Raw genomic sequence first — 11,778 nt, 5'->3', positions numbered from 1 at the left:
CAGAAGTGAAGACTGGACTCAAACCCAGCTACTCTGATACTGGATGCAGGCAACTCAAGCGGTGCCTTAATCTGCTGTGCCATAACACTGCCCCATTCTTTCATTATCTTAAAAAAGGATGGGGATTGGTGTTGTAGTGTGGTGGGTGAGGCCACTGCTTGCAACACAGGCATTCCATATGGGGCCAGTTCGTGTCCTGGCTTTTCCTTTTCCAGTTCAGCTCCTTGCTCATGGCCTGGGGGTGCAGCAAAGGATGGCCTGAGTGATTGGGCTCCTGTACTCATGTGGAAGACCCAGATTAGGTTCCTCAATCCCGGCTTCATCCTGGCCCAGCCCTGGCCGTTGCAACTGCTGCTCTCTATCCTGCTGTCCATCATCTGCTGCCTCCCAAGCACATTAACAGAAAGTTAGATCAGAAGCGGAACAGCCAGGACTTGAACTTGGCACTCTGATATGGGATGTGAGCCTCCCAAGCAGTGGCTTAACCCTTTGTGCCACAACATCTGCCCCAAGAACAGAGATTTTAATGAGACAACTTAACTGTTGACATCAGCCATATCACATGTGACTGTCTCTATGAGGACTGAAAGTGTATATTAGCAGCTTTATGTTTTTTAGTTTCATTTATATTGTGTGTGCATATCTGTGTAGGGCATGTGAATAACTGAATGAATGCAGTTGTACACTAAAAGCACACTCTGGAAGAAGTGCTATACCACAGGTGAAAATTGGACGAAAAGGACAAGTGAGAGAGACAGCAGTGGCTATTTTATAAGCTGTTTAACTAAACAAGACAAATTTGAACAAGAGTCAAGTCAAACTTGCTGAGAACATTTATTGCTGCCAGCTGAGATTAATGAAGTATAGGATGTCTTTGCTGAGGATGAGCAGAGGCGAGTAGCACCTCTTGCCTTTGATGACAGGTCTTTGTTATCTGGCTGCTGCAGTCCCCATAGATGGACGCCTTTGTCTCTTTCTCTGGGACATCTTGGTGGTTGTGCCTGCTCCCTCCTGACTAGCTTTGCTGGGCTGTTTGAAGCCGCTTCATTTTCGTTTTCTGCCTCCGAGCAGTTCTCAGTTTTTTAGTTTTTAAGAAGCTGTCCTCTAATTGGTATAGGAAATCTTCAATTCGTCCAATCTAGAAGAAATAAGCAAACACAACAAGTTATGTTGGTGGTCTTCTGGGGTTTGTGTCCTTATGTAAATGGGGAGGTATCTAAAATTAGATGGCAGACACAGGTCCATATTGGAACAAAATTGGCAGGGACTGAAAGAATTAAATGTAGAAGCCTCCTGCTGTTTTCATTCCAAGTCTCCCTGTTTTATGAACAAGAAGCAGGCAAGCAGGAGTGTGCTTTGTCAGTCCTTCGTACCGGGAAAGGAAATGGGGATTGTCAACCTCTCACTGTTCTCAAGGGTCAGTGAAACCAAGGATGTTGAAAGAAAGGAGGTGCAGGGTGAAAAATTAATCCATGGTAAACCGCGCCCCCCCCCCCCCCTCCCCTACCTCCTTTATCAAAAACTAAGAGTGAAAATGAACCCACCTCCTTTCCAGGAGAGTGAGAGATTTTTGCATTTGTATGCCCTTAGCAAAGGTTAGGGGAAAAAGAAAATTCTGTTGTCTTAGCAAGAACCATTTCTCCCTTAAGAAGAAACTTTCAAAAAATACATTTTCTTAAAAATTGTCATACCCCAGGGAAAAAAGGTAAGATACTTATATGCAAAACAATAATTCTTGAAAAAAAAATTAGTTTTTCTGCAAAGAAATTTAGCAGTTGGTTAAATGTATTATACGGTTTGGAAAAACAATGGTAAAAAAGTTTACATATGCAAGCTGAATTGGGTTCTCAACGAAAGTAGATATACACTTAACCTTGACTCCTAAGACCTGCATATTGTATCAGCCTAACATCACTCACTAAAGAGACCACTGTCATAATGTTAGCTCGAAGCCTAGAGCACTTATTATTCAAGGTATCATCTACTTAAGATAAAAGCACTTACAATTTCAATTTTCCAACTTTGAGTTCCACTTTTAAATCATTTGATTTATCATTCAGAGTGATGTCCAAAAGATAATTCAGATTGTCAAAAAGAGAATAATAAATGGTAGCATTCATCTGTATATTATGCGTAGATCTTATACATCATATCAGGTGATATGAACTGTAGATTGGTTTGCTTAAGAAAACAAAATAACTTACTTATGCAAAAATAAGTCTTTTTGGAAATGCTTTTAAAACCACTTCAGGTAAATATCTTCAAAAGTATATTGTTGTTTCTGATGTCTGGACATTGCACGAATTATTAAAATAATTTGATGTGACATTTTTGCATCCTGTCATGAAATCAATGTGTTATACTATGCATTCCATATACTCATACTACCTAGTTTGCACCAAAATAATAAGTGGAAATATTAACATAGGGCAAAATCAACACAAACATAAGACACTTCACCATTACTTTAATAGTTGAGTTGATGACTCATGTCATTTGCACTGAAAATGTATCATTTAAATCAAATTTCCTTACAGTTAGAATGCATGCAATTAGCCCAGATACAATTTAAAACTACAATTTTAATGCAATAAAAAAGGCTTCCTTCAATGAGACAGAAAAATAATTGTTTTTAAAAGTATCCATTAAGTGACTGCTGCTTTTAAATTTTAATTGTGTTTATTAAGAGCAGGGTTGACTAACTGGGTTGTCATTTATTAAAAAAAGAAGACAATGATGAAACACAAGATCTGTCTTGGAATAAAGAGTACAGCTGAATAAAGCCAAGAGGTCTAGAGCTTACTTTATGTACATGTTGCACCTGGTCTGTGAGTTCACGTCTTCCAGGTCGGTGTATGTATTATTCTTTCAATCCATCTCATAAGAGGCTCAAATGATTGTTTCAAAAATAGAGATCCAATCACATCTTTTCTTTGTTTAAAATACTTAAAATGGATTCCTAAATTCTTAACGTGGGCTATATGGCTCTGAGTTATCTGGTTTTACTTGCATCTGTATCTCTTAACATTATTCCTTCTGCTTCAGCTGTGTGGTACAATTTCCAGTTAGCTGAGCACAACCAGACATTGTTCCCCGCATCCTTATTTTCCTAATGCTGTGTAATATGTCCTTTGGAACCCTTACATATACTTTGGGTTTCAGGTTAAACATCAATACCTCAGAGAAGTATGCCTTCATAACCCACGCCGATTTGGGAGCTCAGGAATATATTCCCACAGTAATTCGCTCATTTCTGCTTATTGTAAAATATTTTTTACTCAATTGTGTATAATGCTTTATACACTTTGTCTTCTAGAACATCTGGACTTTAAAGGCCAATGCTAGATCCATGTTATTCACTATTCCCAGAACCTAGGGTAAGGTAGATTCTTGATGATCTAATCTGTGATAACAATTGAAAAGATTCAGAAACCAACATATATTTCCATACTCAAAGTGATACTTGGTATGGGACATATCAGAGGGTTTTCCTTTCTCTTATAAACTAAATAAGCACTACTTTCACATGCCATCATTCTAATCGCTTTGTTTAGCTTTGAGACTATTTATTTATTTATTTATTTGGCAGGTAGAGTTATAGACAGTGAGAGAGAGAGAGAGACAGAGAGAAAGGTCTTCCTTCCATTGGCTCACTCCCCAAATGGCCACTATGGCTAGTGCTGTACCAATCCGAAGCCAGGAGCCAGGTGCTTCCTCCTGGTCTCCCATGTGGGTGCAGGGGCCCAAGCACTTGGGCTATCCTCCACTGCCCTCCCGGGCCACAGCAGAGAGCTGGACTGGAAGAGGAGCAACTGGGACTAGAACCCAGTGCCCATATGGGATGCCAGCCAGTGCCGCAGGTGGAGGATTAACCAAGTGAGCCACGACGCTGGCCCAGCTTTGGGACTATTAAGCTAAAGTGATAACAAGGTAGTGTGGGCACTGGATGAGGAGTCTGCAGGAGCACTGAGTTCTGCTATTGGCTGGTCTCATAACCCTGCCCAGGACCCTAGGGAAGTCACTTGGCCTTTCTGAGCTTCAGTTTTTACCAACATTTGGTATAGAAATAGGGTTGACACGGATGATATCCAGGGACACATTGAGTCAAATTCTATGACTCGTACTCACATCAGTTTTAAGCAGTCCAGTCCTAAAGTGAACACTCATATTTTCACATATGAGGTTATTCCCTTAGAATACACCACTAGATGGATGACACAATCTGCACCAAAGTAAGTCAATTTCAGCTTTTGTGCTTACTGAAGTGTAGGAGAGCTGCAACATGTTTTTAGTAAAGTTGGCCCTTTATTTTCTTTTTTTTAAGTCAAGAAAAGAAAAATGCTGGTTGAAGAGAACATAGATTCATATAACTAAAATGAACAGATTGCAAATGATAGAAATCTCCATAAAGCCCTTAGGAAAACAAAGCACAAAGAAATATGTAAGTCCGTAAGGAAGAAAATGAGTGAGTTTTTGAGGAGAAGCTTCATTAGACTCTCTTTTTTGGTCCAGAATCTACTTGCTTAACTGTATCAGGTTACTTGGTCACTTTAGCTTCAATTTCCTCATTGGCAAAATGGGCAGATGTAACATACTTCTGTGTACATACATGCCAATTCTGACTTGACAGTATAGAAATGTGGATATCAGACCAAATGAGCTTCTGGAGAATTCTGGAATGTCCGAAGACTGAAAGTAACAGAAAGTCCAGCAGGAGGGCAGGTTTTGACCTATCATATGGCTATTGGTCCTAATCTATATCCAACAGTAAGGAAATAGCCATCAACTCGTGTCTTAGGGACTTAAATCCATATTCGAACACTACTGTTAGGGCTGGAATTGTGTCCTCCACAATTCCACAAAGGTGTCAACCACCTTTGCTAAAATCTTAACCTTCAGTACCTTTAGGGTCATTAGTAAGGACCCTAAACAAAATGACTGATGTTTGTAAGAAAAGATAGAAATTGGAGGCAGATTTGCACACAGGGAGAACTCCAGTTGAAGATGAAGGCCAAGATTTAGGAGAAGCTTGTACAAGCCAAAGTATGGTAAAGACTGGGGAGAGGCATAGAACAGGGAGCAGATTCTTCCTCACAACCCTCAGAAGGAATCAGCCTTGAGGACACTTTGATTGTAGAGTTCCGGTCTCCAGAGTAGCAAATGAGACATTTCTGTTTTTTAAGCCATTTAATTTGTGGACCTTTGCTATGCCAGGCCTATCAAACAAATATAATTCCTAAGCCATAAAGTGAAAGGAAGCACAACTAAGTTCTAATATTCTCCTCAAACATGACTTTGTTTCAAAAAATCACTTTTCCCATTGTTTGATGATTCCTACTTGGTTGGTGTCTCCTGCGCTGGTCTAGGGCCCGCCTTGGAAAGCAGAGCAGTCTCCTGCCAACAGCGGCAGTGAGAAGAGGCTGGCACCAGACGTGAATAAATGAGTACTGCGCACTGAGAAGCTTGGGCCTTCCTACTGGACTCCATGTAGTCTGGGTCCAGCAGAGAGGACTTGTTTTGTGTATACAGGTACATGTGCATGCATCAGGAATTGAGTGCTCAAAGGATTTTTTAAAAAAAACAATAAAGCATTAAAAGGACTTTTTTTTTTTGGAGAAAGAAGGTTGAGAAAATAAGAATCAAATTTTTCAGGAATAAAATCAGGCATTTACGACTATAGAATGAGAATGTGTTTTTAGTGATTAGCAGTTTGCACCAATATCCTCTTAGCAAAACAGACATTTCATACCACCACTGTGGATTTGATAATGTTCGTTTCTTTGCTCTGTTCCAGTTTAATTTCCAGACCAAATGCTTTTAAATATTTATCATTCAAAAACGGTTTGAATTTTAATTCTTATTAGAATTACAATTGTTTTCAAACAGGCTTGAAATTAATTTCTAAAATAAACTCAGTTTCTGAAACAGAGTTGTTTCTACAATTTAGTTTAGCAGCCTTCTTCAGCTTTTGCCTGTGGTTCAGACAGACAAGCCCCTACATTTCCCCTTCGCTTCTGGTGAATTTGGCGGGTTGTCTGATGTTTTAGTCACAAGAGCACAACATGCAGATCTGAGGTGCCTACCCTTGAGATGTAATAAAACACAAAAAAACTTCATTCCAGACTGTTCCCAACATGTGACTAAAAATGTCCACAATGATAAGACTTTTAATATGCTCCATAGAGTGTTAAATAACTAGTATCTTTAAAAGCCATCAAAAACTTTCCTGTCATTTTGTCCAGGAAAACATGTGCTATGGTCTGAATGCCAAGATCCTTTCTAGATTTTTTATGTTGAAATCCAAGTTCCCAAGGGGATAGTATTAGAAGGCAGGGCCTTTGGGAGGTAATTAACTCATGAGGGTGGAGAATCATGCATAGGATTAGGGCCCTTATAAAAAGATGTCCAGGAAGCTTGTTCACCACTTCCACTATGTGTAAACACAGCTAAAAGATGCCCCCCACCCACCATGGACCAGAAACAGGCCCATACTGGACTCTGAATCTGCCAGTGCTTTTACCTTGGACTTCCAGCCTCCAGAACTGTGAGGAAGAAATGTCTGTTATTTAAAAACTACCCAGTCTATAGAGTTTTGCTGTTATAGCCTGAGGGAACTAAGGCACCTTGTATCACCTTTTTAAAAATTAATTTATTTATTTGAAAGGCAGAGTTACAGAAAGAGAGGGAGAGACAGAGAGAGAAAAATTCCACCTGCTGGTTCATTCCCCAAATGGCCACAATGGCCAGGGTGAGGCCAGGCCAAAGCCAGAAGCTGGGAGCGTCTTCTGGGTTTCCCATGTGGGTTCAAGGGCCCAAGGATGTGGGCCATCCTCTGTTGCTTTCCCAAGGGAATCAGCAGGGAGCTGGATTGGAAGTGGAGCACCTGGGACTCAATCTGGCACCCATATGGGATAATGGTGCCACACGCAGCAGCTTAACTCACGGTACCACAGTGCTGGGCCCCATTTTTTTTTTTAATTGACAATATTTTTCAAAAACATTTTTATTTATTTGAAAGGCAAAGTTTCAAAGAGAGAGAGGGAGAGAAAGAGAGAGAAGTCTTCTGCTAGTTCACATCCAGATGGCTACACTGGTGGGAGCTGGGCCAGGCTGAAGCTAGGAGCCAGGAGCTTCTTTCAAGTCTACCACGTAGGTGCAGGGGCTCAAACACCTGGGCCATCTTCCACTGCTTTCCCAGGCCATTAGCAGAGAGCTGCATCAGAAGAGGAGCAGCCAGGACATAAACCGATGCCCATATGGGATGCTGGCACTGCAGGTGGAGGCTTAACTTACTACGCCACAGGCACCAGTGCCCAGAATTCACTTCTAAATTCAAGATCTGACTTTCCTGTCTCTGTAGGCTGTTCATTCCAGAATTAGTGTTCTAGGGCTGCCAGGTAAAATACCAGAGGGTGAGGGGCTTAAACAACAGAAATGTATTTTCTCAGAATTCTGCACGTTGGAAGCCAATATGGATGGAGTTGTCGGCTGGGTTGGTTTCTTCTGAGGCCTTCTGTTTGGCTTATAAATGGCAGTTGTCTCTCTCTAATTTCACATGGTCTTTCCTCTGGATGTGTCTGTGTCCTTATCTCCTTTTCTAATAAAGACACCAGTCACAGTGGTTAGCGCCCACCCTATAAAGCTCACTTTAACTTAACTACCCCTTGAAAGATCCCATCACCAGGATGGGCATTTGGTGTAGCACTTAAGTCACTGCCTGGGACACCCAAATGTCATATGGGAGTCCTGATTCAGTCCTGGAATGACTGCATTGGTGGTAGCTGGGTCAGGCCAAAGCTAGGAGCCAGGAGCTTCTTTTGTGCCTCCAAATAGCTGCAGAGGCCCAAGGAATTGGGAAATCTTCCACTGCTTTCCCAGGCACATTAGCAGGGAGCTGGATTGGAAGTAGAGCAGCTGAGACTTGAACTGGTGCCCATGTGGCATGTCAACTCTGCAGATGGTGGCTTAGCCCTCTAAGCCACAGCACCACTATCCCCCTCCCCGCATTCTTAAAAAATGCATTTTTTTTGACAGGCAAAATTAGACAGTGAGAGAGAGATAAACAGAGAGAAAGGTCTTCCTTTTCCGTTGGTTCACCCCCCAAATGGCTGCTACGGCCGGCGCGCTGCAGCCGGTGTGCTGTGCCGATCTGAAGCCAGGAGCCAGGTGCTTCCTCCTGGTCTCCCATGCGGGTGCAGGGCCCAAGCACTTGGGCCATTCTCTACTTCCCTCCCGGGCCACAGCAGAGAGCTGGACTAGAAGAGGAGCAAACGGGACAGAATCTGGTGCCCCAACCGGGATTAGAACCCGGGGTGCTGGTGCCGTAGGTGGAGGATTAGCCAAATGAGCCGCAGAGCCAGCCAAAAAATCATTTTCAAAATTTAATGGCAAATTTATCTGAAGTTTTAAATTTGTATTTAAATTTAAATGCCATTTTTTATATTATTAAACTTGGTCCGATGTTGTAGTGTAGCCTGTAAAGCTGCAATGTGCAACATCAGCATCCATATGGGTTCTAGTTTGTGTCCAGGCTGCTCCACTTTTGATCCAGCTCCCTGTTAATGTGCCTGGGAAAGCAGCAGAGGATGGTCCAAGTACTTGTATTCCTGCCACCCACTTGGGCGACCTGGAAGAAGCCGTTGGCACCTGGCTTGGCTTGGCCCCACTGTGGCTGTTGAGGCCATTCAGGGAGTGAACCAGCAGATGGAAGACATCTATCTTTTCCTCTTCTTCTCTTAAAATTTTGTCTTTCAAGGAAATAAAGTAAAAATTTTTTTAAAAAAATTAAACTTTATCATTTTGAGATAATTGTAGATTCACATATATCAGTAAGAAATAATAAAGGAAAAACATGTATTTTTTTTACTCAGTTTCTCTCAATCCTAACACTTGCAAAACTACAGAAAACTACAGCAGGATATTGACATTAAAATAGTCAATACATAACCTCTGGCAAACACTAATCAGTTCTCTTTGTGTACACTTTGGACATCATAAGATTATCTTAATGGAATCATATAGAACATAACTCCATACTTCTCTAGAGATTTATTCAGGCTGTCCTACCAAATATTTCTGTCCTTCACTGCTCAGTAGTATGCCTTGAGGGGCGGATGCATCACAGTTTGCTTAACCATTTATCCTTTGAAAGATATCCAGGTTTCCAGTTTTGAACTTTATAAAATGAGTTGCTATAAACATTTGTGTGTAGGTTAAAGTTGTTCAAGTGGCTAACTGCATTTCGTACTGGGCCCTGATGTCTGGACTGAGTGATGTCCAGAATGTAATGTTTCTTGAAAAGGCCAGGAGCTTTCTGGCTGCCTTTGCCCGAGTTAGTGTATAAAATCCCTTTAATGGCCCCGTGTGAGGATCCATTTGTCTTCTAGGTGCTCCAGATTACACATCTGTCCCTAAGTCCCCTAACAGATTATACTCTGTGTAATCTTGGATTTGTTTACCTCTTTCTTTGGTTTTGTGGACCTTTGGTAGCCAGTTCTGGTACACCAGATTTTCATGATAGAAGGCTATTTAAATTATTTAATATTAGATGAGTTGTGGTAATTTGTATTTTTTGAGGAACTGACACATTTCACGTAAGTTGTAAAATATATGTATGCATTATTTTTTGGAGTACTCCTTTATCTTCCTTTTAATATCTGCAGCGTCTGTAGTGATACACCATATCAGTACTGATATTGGTGATTTGTGCCTTCTCCTTATTTTCTTCATTAGTCTTGCTAGCTGTTTTTAAATGTCATTGATCTGTTCAAAGAGCCGGTCTGCAGCATGGATTTTTCTCAATTTTTCTGGTTTTCAGTTTCATTGATTGCTGATATTGTATTTATTTTCTTTTTTCTTTGTTTCTGCTTGCTTTTACTCTTCTTTTGCTAAGTTTTTGAGGAGGTCATTCAGTTACCGATTCAAGATTTTTTGTTTTTCCTCCTTTACAATACATGCACTGGATGCTGTAAGTTTCTCTTTCAGTGCTGTTTCAGCTGTGGCTCATAAATTTTGATATGCTGCATTTTCATTTTCATTCAGTTCAATGTAGTTCTTCATTTCCCTTGAGATTTCTTTTTTGATCCATGGACTATGCAAGATTTTCTTGTTATCTTCCTGTTTTTGATTCTAGTTTGGATCCACTGCAGTTGCAGGATACATTCTTTATGGTTTCAGTTTTCAAAATTTGTTGAGTTTTTTATTTGATGATCCAGGGTTTGGTTTATTTTGGCATACCTTCCATGGACACTTGAAAAGAATGTGTGTCTGCTGTTGGTGCCTGGAATGTTCTGTAAATATTCATTGGATTCTGCTGGTTAATGGTGGTTTTGACTTCCATGTCCTTGCTGCTTCTCTGGTTTTTCTATCAACTGCTGAGAGTGAGGAGTTGAAATTTCCAACTGCAATTGTGGACATCTCTATTCTTTCTTTTTAGTTCTATCAGTTTTACTTCATATGTTTTATACCCCTGTTTTGTGTACATACACATTTAGGATTGTGATGCGTCTTGGTGGATTGACCCTTTTCTCATTACAGAAGGTCTCTCTCTGTCCTTGGTAATTTTGTTTGCTCCAAAGTCTACCTTGTCTGATACTAATATAGCTATTACTGCTTCCCTTTTATTTATTCTGCATGATATTATTTTCCATCTTTAAACTTTTAACCTGCCTATATCATTATATTTGAAGTGAGTTTGTAGCCAGTATAGTTGAGTCATATTTTAAAATTTATTTTGCCAATTTCTGTATTTTCATTGGTATACTTAAGATATTTAAATATGTTAGAGCTTAGTGTGCCATTTTAGTTTTTGCTTTACCTAGGTTTTGTTTGCTTTTTGTTTTAAACGTACTTTCCCCTGCAACTTAAGGGTAACTTAAAAATTTTGATTTATCTACAGTGTGTTCAGTGTATCTTTTTTTCAGTTTTTATAGAAATTACATTACACATTTGTCCTTTGACATGTGGGATTAGTTCCAGGACCCTCATGGACACCAAAATCCGTGTATGCCCAAGTCATGTTAATGTGGCATCTGCTTATAACCTACTCACATCCCTTACCCTTTAAACAACTCTAGACTATTTAAAATACCAAATACAATGTAATATTGCATTGTTTAGGGAATAATGGCAAGAAAAATTAAATCTGTATGTGTTCAGTACAGACACAATTAAAAATATTTTTTTATCCTGTGGCAGGCATTTGGCATAATGGTGAAGATGCTGTTTGGTTGCCTGTGTCCCAAATCAGAGTGCCTGGGTTTGAGTCCTCGCTCTGTTCCTGATTCTAGTTTCCTGCTAATGTATACCTTGGGTGGCAGCAGGAGATGGCTTAAGTAGTTGGGTCTCTGCCACCTCTGTGAGAGACCTGGTTTGAATTCTTGGTTCCTGGCTTTGGCCTGGCCCAGCCAGGGCTATTGTAGGCATTTGGAGAATGAACCAGAGAATGGGAGCTCTCTGTTTCTGCCCTTCAAAAAAATAAATTAAAAAAACTAAAAAAATTGATTTTTAATTCATAGTTGGTTCAATTCATGAAACCCACATAGACTGACTACTTATATATCTGTATGGAATGTGTTATAGTCTACTGGTATCTTTATCTTCTGTTTGAAGTGTAGAGTCATTAATTTTTTTAATGTCTCTTCTTCCTTGCCCATTTATAATACCATAAATATTGCCTTTACCTGAATTTAGAATCATATTATATAATGTTGTTATTTCTGCTTCCATCATCAAATGTAATGAGAAGGGATGTCTATTGTTTTTATTCATATTTTTGCT

General features: G+C 40.1%; 1 protein-coding gene across 1 annotated transcript in view; it reads right to left on the bottom strand.

Annotated features, from left to right (window-relative positions):
* Window positions 1–815: 815 nt before the first annotated feature.
* The window catches only part of SPATA16 (spermatogenesis associated 16), a 285,443-nt gene continuing 274,480 nt past the window's right edge, over window positions 816–11,778 (bottom strand). Inside the window, exon 11 of the mRNA XM_002716430.6 lies at window positions 816–1,138. Within this exon, the coding sequence (XP_002716476.2) occupies window positions 1,016–1,138 (123 nt within the window). The 3' untranslated portion in view covers window positions 816–1,015. The remainder of the gene's footprint in view (window positions 1,139–11,778) is intronic.

The sequence above is a fragment of the Oryctolagus cuniculus genome, chromosome 4 (assembly GCF_051225735.1).
Source record: "Oryctolagus cuniculus isolate XC-2025 breed Fujian yellow rabbit chromosome 4, ASM5122573v1, whole genome shotgun sequence".
NCBI lineage: Eukaryota > Metazoa > Chordata > Mammalia > Lagomorpha > Leporidae > Oryctolagus > Oryctolagus cuniculus.
This window is presented reverse-complemented; position numbering and strand designations above follow the sequence as displayed.